The 16866-nt window shown below is 43.3% G+C and overlaps 1 protein-coding gene across 2 annotated transcripts in view; it reads left to right on the top strand.

Moving 5' to 3' along the window:
• Window positions 1-1333: 1333 nt before the first annotated feature.
• Window positions 1334-16866, top strand: part of LOC138818347 (ribonuclease H2 subunit B) — a 74217-nt gene continuing 58684 nt past the window's right edge. For both annotated transcript variants that reach the window (XM_070009349.1, XM_070009347.1), the window contains exon 1: window positions 1334-1413. In XM_070009349.1, the coding sequence (XP_069865450.1) occupies window positions 1350-1413 (64 nt within the window). In that variant the 5' untranslated portion in view covers window positions 1334-1349. The remainder of the gene's footprint in view (window positions 1414-16866) is intronic.

Raw genomic sequence — 16866 nt, 5'->3', positions numbered from 1 at the left:
TGGTTAATTGGAGATGGAGTCTCAATGATTTTTTTTTTCCTGCCTGGATTGGCTTTGAACTGTAATCTTCCACTTCTCAGCCAGCTTGATAACTAGATATAGCTCAGCATTGCTTTTTCCTTTTTTTTTTTTTTTTGGTGTGTGTGTGGGGTGTCAAGACCTTAAGTCAATCCATAGGAAACAGCTAATCTACTGAAATGGAGAGCTATAGAAATCTTCAAGATTAAATAAGAAAAGTAGCATGCCTAAGAATTATGTACACTGCTCTCCGTGCAATAGATGACACATGGACTTGAATTTGCATGGGAAAATTCTGAAGAAATGTTGCCATTAAATGTGGAATCTGAGGTGCATGTGTGTGTGTGGGTGGGTGGGGGATATACTTCTCTATAAAGTATAAAATAAATTATTTCTAAAAACCATGTCTCAAGGATTAAATTTTTTAATTAAAATTTACTTTTCTAAAGTTTCAAACTCTAACAAATGCACGTCCCTAAACTTTCTAAACATCACCTATATTAGAATGAGTTCTCCAAAAAAATAAATTTCTACCTGGAGCCCTCATCTGTGCACCTCTCTTTGTTATTATTATTTTTTCCTGGAGTGGGACCTGAACTCAGGCCCTGGGCGATGTCCCTGAGCCTCTTTGAGCTCAAGGCGAGCACTCTACCACTAGAGCCCCGAGCTAGGATTCACACCACGATTCCCAGATCTCAGCCTCCTGAGTAGCTAGGATGACAGGCGTGAGCCACAGGCGCCTGGCTGTGCACCAACAATGAGAGTTCAAGACTACAGGCTCACAAAGAATAAGGCATATGCTTCCTTAATGTTAGGTGTGACATGTGGCGAGGGGGGGTGGGGGGGAAGGAGACGTGTGCCTACTCCAGGCGAATCCCTAAGACTGTGGCGGGGCCACTCGTCCTGCATTCCCCCTCCCCAGCCCCCTCAGCCTCCCACATCCCCAACCCGCAGGAGCGCGCTCAGGCGCTGGGCCGCGCGCCTGGGCCCGGGCGCCTCCGCCCGCCGCGTCCCCAGGCCACCCCCACAATGCCCCGCGCGCGTCACCCGTCACTCACGGCCCCGGGGCGCGCGCGAAGCTCCTTTCATTGGCGGGAAAACGCGCGGGAGAAGGAGGTCGGGACCCGCCCCGCTGCCGCCCGGCCACCGCCGCCGACCCGCGCTGCCAGAGCTCGGCGCTAAATTTGAAAGCAAAACCCGAGCGCGGGCGGGTCTTGGAAGCAGAACCACCCGCCCGGGAGCGGCCGGGTCCTCAGCCCGGGGACAGACTCCGTTCTCGCCGTCTCCGGCAGGACGCGCGCGCGGCCCGGGAGGACGAGGAGGAGGGCGGCATGGCCGCAGGCGTGGCCTGCGGGGACGCGGCCGGGGCCGGGCAGCTAGTGTTCTTGCTTCCAGGTAAGCCCGGCGGGACGGCGGCCCCGAGCGGGGACGGCGGGGCGTGGTTTTCCTGCCGTGACCCCCCCTCCTTCCCGCCCTCGCTCCCTTCACCTCGGTGGGGGGGGGGGGGGAGAACCCGAGGCTCGGCTTCCCTGGGGACGTCTGGGTCACGTGGCGTGTCGCGTCGCGCGGCTTCTAACCCGGAAGTGCAGGGTGGAGCTCTCGAGTCCCTGGGGATTGGCAGGACCGAGTTTTGCAGTGGCACCCAGGCTGCGCGCGCGAGAGTGAGTGTGTGTGTGTGTGAGTGTGTGTGTGTGCGTGCGTGCGTGCGTGCGTGTGTGTGTGCGTGCGTGCGTGCGCGCGCGCGCGTGTGTGTGTGTGTGTGTGTGTTGGTCCTGGGGTTTGAATTCAGGGTCTAGGCACTGTCCATTTTTGGGGGGTGGGTGGTTAGTTGGAGATCAGAATCTCACGGACTTTCCTGTGGGAGCTGGTCTTGAACCGCGATCTTCAGATCTCAGTCTCCTTCGTAGCTAGGATTACTACAGGCGTGAGCCACCAGCCCTTTGCTAACTCGGCCCTTTTGGGTAAAGGTGTCCTACCCGGCAGCTTGAAGGGTTCTTACTTGGATTGGATCCGAGGACCCACAAAGTGGCCTGGGAAAGTGCTTTGTTGCCTTAACGTGGCTCAGGCCTGGGATAGAACTGAATGGAGATTGCTGTTAGGCCAAGAGGGGGTCAAAACAATTCCTGAGAGTAAAGACCACCAGAGCCAGGCCCTTGGGCCTCTCTGTAGGTGGTGAGCAGCCATCCAGGGCATGTAGGGGCTGGAAACATTGGGCAGTCCAATGCCACAGGGTAAAAATTTGAACTGTGGAGTCAAGCCAGGAATGTTTGGTTGTCTTTTAGATGATACAGTTGGTGGGATCATATTGGAAGAAAGGAAAAAGAGCCTTTGCTAACTATATTTAATTTTGTATTATGCGAAGTTGACTCCGATATGATATGACAAAATTGCCCACTACTCTAGAGTGTGTGTACTGAAAATCGTTGTAGGATAGTCATGCATTTTGCATGTTTAACATCCCCACACTTTTTTTTCAGTGTATAAGTTTGATTTTTTTTTAAACATGCAGATGACACGAAGGGCTAAATTTTTTCTTTGACGTTAATTTTCTTGAAGAACTCCACTCCCATTACTTGATATCTATGATTCTGTGTCTCATCCTCTCAAGCCAGCATTTCAGTATACCGTTTATATTTTTTATTGTCAAGGTGATGTATCGAGGGTTACACTTATGTAAGTAAGGTAATAAGTGCCTCACACTTTCTAGTTAACAACATATAAGAAAAATGAAAGGACAGATTTACTTAAACCCTTCCAGCTTTTCATATGTCATGGCCTATGGCAAGAGATAGAACTTCACCCAGCAGCATTTTGTCTCTCTATGCTGACCTCTTCTTGGACCAGAGATTAGTTTTGCACGTTTGGATACTAGCATACTCCTTTGCGTCCAAGTGCTTTCCCTCAGCATTATGTCTGTACTATCCATCCATGTTGTATGCAGCAATTGGTTGGTTGATTTTTTTTCATTGCTGTTTGGAGTTCATTATGAATGTCAATCTAATTGGTTGGTTTCCAATTTGTGATTAAGAACATTGCCACCCATTTCTCTAGGATGTCACTACCCTGGAGTGGAATGGCTTGTTACTTAGTTTTGGAAGCCACTCCAAAATGGTTTTTCAAAGTGGTTATACCGATCTGCACTCTTGCCAGAAGAGCAGGAGAGTTCCTGTTGTTGCACATCCTCAATGAAGATGTTTGGGTAGAAAAACAGCTAATAAGAAACTGAGGGTTTTGACAGACTCTAGCAAAGGGCTAGCTACATCACTGCTTTAAAAATAATAGATACTCTCTTTGTCATACCATACAATTCGATTTTCATAGTAGGAAACAACCTTTTCGAATCAAGTTCATTGCTTTATTCAAATGTGTAGGATACCTCATGATAATTTGTGTTTCTAATTTTGTCATCTTTTTTTTTATCAATACTGTTATCTTCATTCTTTGTTTCGTATTGTCATGGTAAATACAAATTAAATGTTGAGTATGTCCCTGAAATCAGTGAGTTTAATATGTCTGTTGCACCATACTAAGAATTTTAGGCTAGTTCTGGTGTTGAGTTGAGTTGTATTATCACTTGCTAACACATTAGGGTGGGAAAGTGGCAGTTAAAGAACTGATAGCAACCTGTGGTCAAGGGTCAGGGAGGAGCATGGTGTTTTATAGCAGTTAAAACTTGAGTTTCTTTCTGTTCTTCTAGGTGGCCTTTAGTGCCACCTGCAGGCTCTCAGGATACAAACATGATTTGGTAGCTATGAAAGTGTGATGGTGGGTTTCCAAACTTGAAGGCATCAGTCACCTGGGAGCCAATCTTCTCTCCTTCCTTCCGAAGAGCAGTAGATCCTGAGCTAGGATTCAAGAATGAGCTTTTAAAACAAGTTCCCAGATGCTGCTGCTGTGATAGGTCTTGAGATCCACTCCTGGGAACCAATATAGTGAGGACTGGCCCTTGGGAGCTACATTAGGATGTAGGCATCCCAAATAGCCCAGGTTGGGCTGTTTGTTTGATGGCGGGCCAAAGTTTGCATGGTTAGGAAGTACATGGCAGTAGGTAGTATGAGGCTGGCTTTCACAGTATTTATTGTGTTTTTCTTTTTTCTTTTTTTTTGCTAGTCCTGGGAATTGAACTCAGGGCTTGGGCACTGCCCCTGAGCTTCTTTTGCTCAAGGCTAGCACTCTACCACTTGAGCCACAGTGCCACTTCCAGTTTTTTCTGCTTATGTGGTAGTGAGGAATCGAACCCAGGGTTTCATGCATGCTAGGCAAGCACTTTACCACTAAGCCACCTTCCCAACCTTTATTGTTTTTTGTTTTTTTTTTTCACTACTACCAGCAAGTAGAAATTTATCCCAGGTGGTTAGAAAGGCAGGAGACGTGCTGAGCAAGCAAAGTAGCTACAGTGAAACTGGGCTTTAATAAAGTAAAGATTATATAAACATTTTCAAGATGGAGGTAATTTGTACTCAGTTTTAGAAAACTTTTAGAATCTGAAGAACTCACTTGGTATGGAAAAGTGAGTGCATTATCCAACATTTTTCACAAGCCAGTAGAGCTCTGTGGAGATTTATCCATGAGACCATCAAGACCACGTGGCCTGATGATCGTCTTTTTCCACTACATTTAATTCATATCATAGCACTATGTATTATCATGAAGGAGTTTGGGTTTAGGTCCATTTGCCCTTAGTTTGTAATTTTGTTTAAAGTTGAGTATTCCAGTTAAACCAAAGCTGGAATTTAGAAAGGAGGCTGTAAGATATTCAGACTCAGGACCTTAATTTCCATAGGCAGGTGGAGACAGAACCACTTACAATTTAAGCAAGATAAACACTTCTTTTCCTTTGGAATGATCTATGTTTCCAGCATGGCTTGGAAATATTAGGTTGTATGTAGTTCTTTTATTTCAGAGGCCATTGACATCTCTACTTTTTGGAACATGTTAGAAGTTTCCATCCCTCTCTCTTGACCTAAAAGGAAATACTTGAGTTATATTTTGTATAATTTTCTCTGGTTGGAGTTGTGTGTCCAAGTTCTGTATACTTGTCAATTCTACGAAGCTGGGATGGACCTGGGTATGAGGGTCAGCTGGGAACACATTGAGTGTACAGTAAGAGATTATGGGTATTGCAAGCTGAATCTGCAACAGGTATCAGGGCTGAATTAATAACAGGAGTCACTTTCAGCAAATACTAAGACAATGGGACATCTCGATGTTATTTGAGGAAAAATAGAAAGAATGGAAATGATTTCAAAACCATTTTGAAACCCTCAAACCTCATTTGGGTCCATTTAACCTGATCATAAAATGACCCCGAAGCAAGAGTAAAAAGTCCCTAGAAGCAACTGAACTTTCAGTTATAGACAAGTTTTGGTGTAAAGTTCTCTATTTTATTTTTGCCAGTCGTGGGGCTTGAACTATAGGCCTGGGCGCTGTCCCTCAGCTCTTCAGCTCAAGGCGAGAGCTCTACCACTTGAGCTACAGCGCCACTTCTGGCTTTTTCTGCTTATGTGGTGCTGAGGAAATGAACCCAGGGCCTCATGCATGCAAGGCAAGCACTCTGCCACTGAGCCACCTTCCCAGCCCTTCTCTTTATTTTATAAAAATACGTGTTAAAAGATATCTTAAGAAAGACCATACTTGTTATTTATTTCCCTACAGGGAGTACAAGTGGTAGTCAGTTTCTTGTGGGTGGAATATGGTTAGTTTTTGGGAGATAAGGCTCCCAGGTCTGAGGACCAGAGACATTTCAAATTCAGTGGCATCTTTTAAGATGGAACATCTTGATAATCACAAGTACTAATATGAGAGTTGCCTCTCCAAATGCACATTTACACTGTAGAACTATATTCTCATTAAAATATTTAAACTATGAAATTTCCAAATTAATTTTCCTGTTTAGTGATGGAGGAAATTTATGTTGTTGTTATTCTGATTGTAGTCTTGTTGCCTTAATATATATATATATATACACATATATACATGTATATAGTCTTGTTGCCTTAATATATATATACATGTATATGTATATATATGTATATATACATGTATATATATATGTATATATACATGTATATATATGTGTATATATATATATATATATATATATATATATATATATATATGCCTAAAAGAAGCACCTCTTGTTTGGGAGAGGATTTTTTAAAAAGGAAGGAAATGTGTAAAAATTTAGAGCAAAAGAAGGACTACTGTAGACACCCTTGATTTTTCAGTGTCCCTAAAACACAAAAACAACTTTTTTTCCTCTTTAACCTGAGGATCAGGCATGTGGATAATAGCAGAAGAAAAGTTGAAGCAGGTAGCTGTTTGTATATGTATATGTATCTTTGTGCTTAGAAATATTCCTCATGGCTGAATCTTCCTTTATTTTAAGAAGAGCTTATTCAAATGGAAGAAGCTGCTCTTCCCTTGGCAATGTGGCCAATCCAAGCTCAACGTTGAGACAAGCTGTGTAAAGCTTGGCTTAGCTCAGAAGATAGGCCATTTACTCAATGGTTTCCTGCAGGCAGTCTCTAACATGGGACATGTTTGAACATTTTCCACATGATTCCTGAGCCTGGCTTTGTCTTAACAGAATGTGTTTTGGTGGAGCCCTGCCTTTCTCATATGGCCCCTGAATCTGCTTGTCTGGCTGGTTGAGCACACTCAGAGTTGATGGACCAAATCCTTTGCCAGCTGGTATGATCAGGCTGTATCTGAAACCTGATCCTAGTGCTCAGTAATTGTTCCAAAAGACCTGGAACAAGTAAGAATTAGCGACTCCTATGTATTTATCCCTCAGGACAGAAAAATATTCATAAAAGGAATGCTAACAGTGTTCATGATTTTTTTATTTGAGTAGCAGGATGTTTTAAGCTCCATCTCTATGTGTTGCTGGTCATTGTGGCTCTGGGCTGGTTGTGAACTTGATGTTTTCTCCAGCCACTTCCCAGTGACAAGCCATTTCTAAAAGTTTGGCTGTTGATTGAGACATCTTAAAAGAGTGGAGACTGATTTCCATGGTCTTGGTGAAGGCCAGTTTTTAGTTTTCCTCTAAAGCTTTAAAAGAAAGTTGTATTAGTCGCTTGGAAATCATTTTCCTAGTGTATACTTCTCTCACTCCTTTTTGATTTGCCTCTCAGTGGCCTTTGAAGAAACAGAGAATTTCAAAGTCAGGAAAGTCTTGAGAAATGAAGGCCTATAGTTATTACTGAAATTAGCATTCCTGAAAGCATCAGGAACTTGAAAATCATGCTGATTCATCTTGTGTGCTTTATATTTGTGTCCTAGCAAAGTATTTCTAAGGAGGTCTTTGTTTATCAGGCAAGAGGAAGCCTAAAGAAAATGAACTGGAGCCTGTGTAGGATGCAGTGTTATGAGGATAGAACTAATCTCATCCTCTTCTTTTCCTTTTAGATCTTCTTGAACCCGAATAGCCTTGATGTAATATCTAAAAATAAAGTGAATCATGCTTTGATGTCAGTCTTTTTTTTTTTTCTTGTAATGGGGTGTTTCTCAGAGCTTATCTTGTCTGGGACAAAAATCAGACAGGGTCCTGAACAATGTCCAGTACTTCCAAGTCATAAGAATATTTGGCAGAAAGTTGATTCTCCCTCCTGTCTTTTGTCTTTGAAGTTTGACCAATAGGAAGAAACATGTCTTAACCAAGAGAGGGATAAAGAAGAGCTGCCAAGTTTAAAGGACTGGTTGATAATTTCTTATCAACTGTGTGTGTAGTGACCTGCAGATGAAAACTGTGTAATATACTTTGTGATAAATTTTTCACAATTACAGAGTCATTATGTCTGTGCATTTATGCGTGCGGTGTTGTATGTTTTACACATTAAGTCACAGACTACTAAGGAGCATATACAGCTATATATACAATATTATAATCCTGAATGGGAAGATCAGTTTCCTTTACTTCACATTAATCAACCTGAACTTTGTCTGTTTTGAGATGTTTTGTATATCTCATACTAAATATCTGTTGCTCCTTTTATGTATTTTTTTGATCTTGCCTTGAAAAGGCTCCCCCTTCCTTCCTTTGCTGTCCCTGGCACTAGATTCTACTGGCTGGATCACAGTAGGGTCAAGATGTTCCTTGAGAAGGACATCAGGGAGGAGAGATAGTTTGAGACATTTGCCTCACAGGAGAAAGTCACATTGAGATACTTATTGTGCAGTTTGTGTTTTTTGAATTAGGAAGGAGGGGTTTTAAAATGAAGAGAATCTCTAGGGTATTACACTTTAAAATGTTGCCTCTGCAGTAGTACTTGCCTGAATTTCAGTCCTGGCTGTCCATTTGACTAGTACCTTGACCTTGCTACAAGTCTTTCCTATAAAAAGTGAAGTTTAAGATAGTACCTGTTTCATAGAGATGTTATAGGGATTGCATTATGTTACCTATATAGAAGATTTACATAATGCCTAGCAGATAGTAAAGGACCAATGCATATTACCTATTACCTTTTTTCTTTTTTTAGATTGTATATTCATTGGACACAGTTGTCACTTTATCACTGGTATGTGTTTGTTCAAGTTCAAATGACATCTGGAAAGTAGCAGTTTACTGCTTTGTGGTACTGAGATCAGGGGGAAATAAATCAGAAAGATTTGCTGCTAGTCATTAGCGGACCCCCGTCCCCCGCACCCCCCAATGGAGCATTCAGTTGGCCTTTAAGAGATCACAGGCAGACTGCTGTGAAATCAGTTAGATATAAGGAAACAGAGTGGCATGCTTGAGATAATTGGGAAATCCAACATATTGAATCTGAAATGGCCAGCAAAACTGATAGCTACTTCAAATTTGTCTGAACTTTTTTCTATTTTTACAAAAAAATACTACTTTTATCCAGCATTTTTGTCATCTTTTCCATAAAAGTCAGAAGGAAAAAGTGTAAAGCTGAGTCTTTTTAAAATAGAGCATGAAGTCTAGTGTGTCAGTACAATTTTGGAGGAAGGTGCTTCATGTAAGTTTTTTCTATATAATGAAGTTTGACTTTTTAAGGATCAAAATTTGTTCTCATCATTTATTTACTTTTTTTGGCTTGTCCCGAAGCCTGAACTTGGTCTGGGTACTGTCCCTGAGCCTCTTTGTGCTCAAGGCTAGTGTTCTACCACTTGAACCACAGCATCACTTCTTCCAGCTTTTCCTGAGTAGTTTATTGGAGGTAAGTCTTAGGTGGACTTTTCTGTCTGGGCTGGCTTCAGCCTCCTGAGTAGCTAGGATTATAGATATGAGCCACTGGCAGCTGGCTCATCATTTCTAATTGAGTTTTTCCTAGAATTGAAGTACACATATTAATTTATTGAATACGTCCTATGGAGTTCTGCTGGGCATTTTACCATGTATTATCTTGGTTTTACACATTATGTTCTGTTCCCTGCCCAGACAACTGCCCCTGCCCCAAATCAGGAGAGCCTTGTAATCTTTCTTGCTCAGCTTTCTTACCTATCAGTGGCACTTGAGCTGCACTTCCACTTCCACCTTTTTGTTAATGACAAGAGTATGTCTACCCAGGCTGGCTTCAAACCATTCAGCCTCTAAGTGGCTAGGATTATAGGCATGAGCCAGTACCTGTTGCATGGCTTATTTTCTTGTTTGCTTCCAAACTTGCTTGCTTACTTGAAAGAGGAGCCCACACATCCATCCCAGCCCACACATCCATCCCAGCGGACCACACAGAGGCAGGCAGGCACAGGAGAAAGATTATTATAAGGTTTATAGAGGAACTATATTTCCCCCAAGAGGGAGCACATGGCCTCTGCCACCATCCATTAATAGGAGGGTCTGAGGGATAGGAAGTGAGGTAGATGGGAGTTCAGGTGGGTCTGGGTGGAGAGAGGGAGGGGCCAGCTGTATGGAGGGAACTCCAGGAATGGGAGGGGGGCCCAGGTGTGGGTGGAGCATAATACTAATATTCCCAGCTCTGTTGTTTACTAAGAATAAGGGGTACCAGGCGGGGGGGTGGGTGGCGGGGTGGCGGCAGGGGCAATAGGCAGAGGTCATTTCTTCTGGAGCTGCTTCCTGCTGCCAAGGGGTCTCTGCTTTGTTCTTGGCCTGGTCCTCCTTTTTCCATGACAGTAGTTAAATGTAAGACACAATTAATAAAAGGCAAAAATTGTTGTTAGTACCCCAAGAGAGGAATATGCCATGGAGGAACTGATTTCCAGAAGGGGCTGTCAAAGACCTGAAATTACTTTTTTTGTCTCTTATTGGAGACAGAATGGTCCTGACTCCCAGCATCCTGGAGGAGGGGGTAGCAGAAATATTTAAAGGTACCACAACCAAAGGGTGTCTTGGGCTCTTTTGACTACTTCCTCCTGGACCAGGGCATCAAGGAATCCCTGGAACTGGGATCTTTAGGGTCTGGGTCTGCACTGGGCAAGGCAGGGCAGTGAAAGTGATGTCTCTGGTTGCCTGTAGGAACAGGATGGCCTTGACTTGTTTCCAAGTGGTATCCTGAGCAGGGGATGTTATCCTGTTGAAAGAGACTTTGGGAAAGATCAGGCAAAAAGCTAACAAAAGATCAAGCAAAAAGCTGACAGGGTGACAGGTTAATTGTAACATGAATGACATAGAGTATACATTGGCCATGAGCCAGAAACGTTTCATTTGGAGTATAAAGCCCAGTTGTAGCCCATTACAGGGAAGGTAAAATAACTGGACTCAGGAAAAGAAGGTAGAAAGGAGTGTCTAAAGTCTTTTGAGTAACTGGGATGGGGGAACATAATGGACTGTTTGGGAGTACCAGTCAGAAGTTATAGCAGGTAACAAAGGCAAGACTGTTAACTTTCTGTCCAGTTAGAAGGTAGACAGGTATGGACATTAAGTGGGCAAGCAACTCTTTTGATCTCCTGGCTCTGATTAATTTTGAAAGGGCGACTCCTTTTACTTTTTTTTTTTTTGGGTCCGGTCGTGGGGCCTGAACTCTTGGCCTGGGCGCTGTCCCTCAGCTCTTCAGCTCAAGGCTAGCGCTCTACCACTTGAGCCACAGCGGAAAGGGCGACTCCTTTTAGAATGTCATCTCTTTACTCCTCTCCATGGTTTTCCATTGTCAGGACTGACTTTGTCCTGGTGGGTGTCACAGTGTCCATTGCTGGGATAACTTGTCTTAGTTGGCATTTACGGTTTGGACTCAGGGCCTGGGCACTGTCCCTGAGCACTTCTGCTCAAGGCTAGTGCCCTACCACTTAGAGTCAATGCCACTTTCAGCCTTCGGCTGGATACTTAGAGGTGAGTCTGGAGCCATGCCTCCAGCCTGGCTCTGTGCTGATTAGCTGGGAGATGGGAGTTTTAGAGGGATTCTTTGTGCCCAGGGTGGCTTTGAACTGTGGCAAAAGGAGTCCTGGTTACAAAAGCCCTTTTTATTTCCAATAAAAGCAACAAGGAGATCAATGAGATAGAGCTTACCTATAACTTGTTAACAATTGATTAACAATTACTTGTCAGCTTTTTAAAAATAAAACAAAGTAGATGTTTTTAACCTGGGACTGATTGGCACTGTAAGTACTGCCCACTGCCTCTGGGCAGCCTGTTTAAAGTGGCTTACATACAACATTTAACCTTTAACAAACGTACAGGCCTTTCCTTGGGCTATAGCAGCTGAGCCTGTTTAACACCTTGATTTATAAAAGCATTTTTTTGGCTGGCGGAGGAACCTGATTTCTTGGCCCCAACAATGCCTACCTGTGCAGGCCTTTAGACAGATCTCAATAGGGACATAATCTCAGCTCTACAAGTTTTGGTTTTTTTTGGGGGGGTGGTCCAATCGTGGGCCTGAACTCGGCCTGGGTGCTATCCCTCAGCTCTTCAGCTCAAGGCTAGCGCTCTACCACTTGAGCCACAGCACCACTTCCAGCTTTTTTTTTCTGCTTATGTGGTGCTGAGGAATTGAACCCAGGGCCTCATGCATGCAAGGCAAGTGCTCTACCACTGAGCTACCTTCCCAGCCCTCTACAAGCTTTTTAACAGATGAATTTAACCAGCTCAAAAGTTACTGCCAATTAGGACTTTGAGCAGATACAATGGGTTTGGGATTTACATTTTACAACCTTAACTTATACTGCTATCAGATGACTGGCAAGTTTTGTCCAGTTAGAACAACATGGGTGTTGTATCTTTCCATGACCTCCTGCTTTGCCAAACTCAAGTAACTCAGGATCTGATACCATTTTTGTCATCCAAGCAATTGTTTGTAATTGCCTCTGGATGTTTTAACATTGTCAGAGTCCCCGAGTGCCTTTTTTTATGTTGGGATAAATGCACCTTTGGCATTTTCCCTGGTCAGTTGCTGGATTTGAGCTCAGGGTTTGAGTGCTTCCCCTCAGCTCTCCAGCTCAGGGTTAGCACTTGGCCACTTGGAGCACCCAAGCAACTGGGCTTTTGGGCACTCTGCTGGCAGATTAGAGATGACAGTCTCACAGGGACTTTTGTCTGTCCAGGCTGGCTTTGAACTGTAGTTCCCAGATCAATGAGTTTTTACAAACGGTCCCTTTTACTTCAATTAAAAATAACAAAGATGGTATTGGAAGTAGATTTATAAGCATGGTTTCACCTGGAACTTATTAAGTTACATTTGACAAACTTGTCTGGTCTTTTACTGTGGGCCTGCAGGAAATGGTTACAAAAAAAGCTTTCAGGGCAAACTGGAATAATCCTAATTTATCCTTTCTTACTTTGAAATAAACCTTCAGGACAATTTTATCTTTTAAACTTTAGTCTGGGAGGCCAGCCACTCCCTATACCTTCCCAAATTTTTACTGTCATTTTAATCCCTTTTTTGTAAAGTTACTTTAATTTGCATTTAAATGCCTCATTGAAACATTGGGCTACACCCTTTAACCTCTTGGCTGAAACTTTACTGGTGCTGTAGCATCTCTCTCTCTCTTTTTTTTTTTTTTTTTAACAAATACATCCAATTGTAAAATAGTATGGAAGTCAACTTATATCCTATGCTCTTACACCCCTTATGGTCTAACTAGTGGGAATTAACATTTACAGAACCAAATATCTGAAGTGGCTTGTGTTTTACCCCAAATCATCAGCCTTTTGGTCATGTGTCCTGGAGCAAGGCTGGCTAGGTCTGGGCAAGGCTGTGGCATCTCCCAGCGTGTATAGACTGTTGCAGCTCCTGTTGGTTATCTGCAAGATTCTATATATATTGGTTAAAGACCTGGTTTACACCAGCTTTTGTATATTGGTGTCACTGGCTTAGGCAGCTGTGACAACTTTGTTTTGTTTCCTGGACATTTCCAATTCACCACCACACTGTTGAGTTACCTTAGTCCCTTGATCTTAAAGGGAGTTGATTGGCGCTCAGGGGAGAAAACAGAGAATTAAACCTTAGCCTTAGTTTACTAGCCATGGTCAGAGGTACAATATTTAACTCTCAGCATAGATGGACATAGGAATGACATAAATCTCAGCCAACTTACTTACTTTGTAAAGGAAACTGTTTTTTTTTAAACTCCTTTCCAAAAGCCTTTTAAAACTGCCTGTTTTTTCTTTGGCTTATAGTCAGTCAGGTCACAAAGTTTTAAAGCAATTTAGATGAAATCACACCTTTCATTGACAAAGATATTTTAGTACATAAAATACTTGATAACCTTCATATAGACAAGTAGACACAGACAGACATGTTTGTGCACAGATTATAGTGTGCTTAGATTTTAAAATCGGCTGTTTTAAAGTTTTGAAATTTTAGTGGTATTACTTTTCCTAATTAGGATGGAACCACGTGGTCAGTTTAAAATACAAAACTTTGCCAACAAGAAACTTAGTAAACAAGAGACGACACGAACAGACAGGTGGCCTAGCATAATGGCACCGCAGGTCAGGTGGGGGGTAGGTCACAGAATCTAGTAGAGTCGGTTCGAAACAGCAGCTGAATTACCAAGATGGCAAATCCACCACAGCTCGGTGCTGGGGAGATTTAACAGAATTTAATACACTTTTGGTAATTGTTAGGTTTTTAAAAAGAGGTAGCCGAGTAAGAACTGTACCACGCACGTGGTCTTCAGTAGACCTGCTGGGACCAGGGTTGGCACTCCACGCAGCTGGCAAAAGGGAGCGAGAGCGTGTCTGGCCCTGGGTTAGGCCCTATACAGGGTAGGGGGCAGGGAAGGGTGTGTCCAGGTAAAGGGAAGTGGGATCAGGTGGGAGAGGTTACCAGAAATGAATTTTGAAATAGCAAGGAGCTGAGTTTAAGGGGAGAGGGAGAGAGACAAAGAGAGACTTTTATCTGCCCGAGTGCTCACAAAAGTGGAGTTTTAAATTTGGGGCCAAATTTGACTCTGATGGGGGCTCAGCAGCCCTCCATGGCCCAGGTGGCCTTAATGTAAAGAAATTTAGTGTCCTTCCCATGGTAAGTGACCTGAAGCCAAGTGCCTACTGTGTAGAGTGTTCTCTACAGTGTTGGTTGGCTCCTAAAGAGGGGAGGCCCCGCCAGTGAAGAACATCACTTTGTCCACTGGGGGGTCCTTGGGCCACGGTAAGACCCCTTGCAGCTAGGTCTGGGCACTTGGCCAAGATTTTGCCCAGACCGGGGCTCGGTTAGCCCACAAAGGCCCAGGTGGCCTTACCACTGAGATATTGGAGTCAGAAACCCAGACCTTGGATAAACTGGACACTTACCCTGGAGTAGGACTTAATTAGCGGTGCTGGATGGGCTGGTAGAGCACTTGGTCAGGTCACTTGGTGGTCCTCTGGCGACCAGAGTGTAGGATCTCAGGATAGGTCCCAGAACAGCTGGTTAAACCCCCTTCTCAAGTGGATTGGGGAGCAAATCCACTGGGGAGCCTATCCCCATGTACGGGCCACCAGTGAAAGAGGAGCCCACACAACCATCCCAGGAGACCATGCAGAGGCAGGCAGGCACAGGAGAAAGATTATTATAAGGTTTATTAGAGGAGCCATATTTCCCCCAGGAGGGAGCACATGGCTCCGCCACCATCCATTTAGTAGGAGGGTCTGAGGGATAGGAAATGAGGTAGATGGGAGTTCAGTTGGGTCTGGGTGGAGAGAGGGAGGGGCCAGCTGTTTGGAGGGAACTTTAGGAATGGGAGGGGGCCCAGGTGTGGGTGGAGCTGAGGACCAAAGGTGAGCATAATACTAACACTTCTAAGCTTGGTAGAGGTGCCAGCCTTTGGAATAATTCAGGATTTTCCAAATTTAAGTGAAAACTATAACTTTGATAGAGCTTTTATTCTTTAAGCAGAAGTAATATTGTGTCCTGATGTGAAAAGCTCATTCACCTGTTCAAGCTCCAAGTACTGACTCCAAGACAAGAAGTACAATAAAAGTGAGACTTAAATGGTAATCTTAGAAGATTGAGTGTCTGTGTGATGGTAGGCATGTGCTCCAAGATTACAACAGCAATTTTATATCTAGTGCTGAGAGCTCCTTTCCCCCAATTAGTCTGAGAAATACAGGGTTCACATTCTTTCTCCTAAGTTACATTACTTTCTATTGGGTAATTTGAAAACATGTACCATGTGAGACTGGTTAAAATTTAGAAAGGAGCTTTTGGCTGTCTTTACTTACCTTTGTTCTTTTGTGGTGGGAATTCTTGTGTGTTTGCTGGTACCTACAGTTTCTACCCATTTTCTCATTTTATTCTTCCCCTTGCTAATCAGCTGGGCCCTCTTCTAATTTTGTCTGTTTATCTACAGGCTTTCCAACACATCTGAAAATTGCTATGCAAGCAATGTACTGCTAATTTTCCACTCAAAATCAAATGTTTTGTCTTAAAAATGGACCACCACTCACTTTATTTTGAACACTAATATCAGGTACAGATTAAAGAACATATCAGTGGTATTATAGCAGTTTTTCATGCTAAGCTTTCAAAATGCAATGAGAACAAACCCACCATTCCATAAACACAATGAAACATGGCAAGACAGTCATTCCAACTTTTCCCAACTCTTGAAATAAGCCAAAAGCTTCCAACAGTCTGAAGAGTGTTTATTCAAGGAAAGCTGCTGAATTTCATTAGGAACAGCAGGGTTTGTGGCATTGTAACTTGAACTATTCCGATTTCCCTCTGCACCATTCTGTAGTAGGCTTGAAACTTAGCAGTTTGCAAAGTTGGTACGTGTGAAAACCAGCAGCCTTGCAAGTGCTGGACAGGACAGACTGGTTTGATGCTGTTAAAAAAAAAATCCCTTTCCCACAACATTGTCCCTATTTGACCTGTCTTCCAATTCCCTGGAAAATCCCATATACAAGGCTGTGTTGTTATTTGACCTGACTTGGAGCCAAAGCTTACTCTTTGAGAAAAGTGCTCTCCCCAGGGCATTCACTAGTCAAAAACAATGGCAGTTGTTTAACACTATAGCTTCTGAGGAGCAATACTGCCTTAGCAGATTATAATATGGCTAGAAACTTTTTTTTTTTTTTTTTTTTGGTCATGGGGCCTGAACTCTGGGCCTGGGCACTGTCCTTCAGCTCTTCAGCTCAAGGGGAGTGCTCTACCACTTGAGCCACAGCACCACTTCCAGCTTTATTCTGCTTATGTGGTGCTAAGGAATGGAGCCCATGGCCTCATGCATGCAAGGCAAGCACTCTACCACCGAGCCACCTTCCCAGTCCATGGCTAGAAACTTAAAGGGAAGATACTGTGGAGCAAGATGTCCATAAGGAACTTTGGAAAACTGACTAATTCCCAGGGAGTTAGAAAGTTACATGTATGTGGGCATGCTCAGGAAAGACTTGAGAAAACTTTGTAACCTCTCAATGACTGATGATGAGACTCTGAAGACCTGCTTTATTTTCTTAACAAAGGCTGAGAAACTTATTAGTTCAAAGCCACTAAGATAACTGAACAGAGGTATCAGTGACTCCACAAT

Source organism: Dipodomys merriami, unplaced genomic scaffold (genome assembly GCF_024711535.1).
Source record: "Dipodomys merriami isolate MVZ:Mamm:240054 unplaced genomic scaffold, mDipMer1.0.p SCAF_738, whole genome shotgun sequence".
Taxonomy (NCBI): Eukaryota; Metazoa; Chordata; class Mammalia; order Rodentia; family Heteromyidae; genus Dipodomys; species Dipodomys merriami.
The sequence above is the reverse complement of the archived record's forward strand: the minus strand, read 5'-3'. Positions and strand labels throughout refer to the sequence as shown.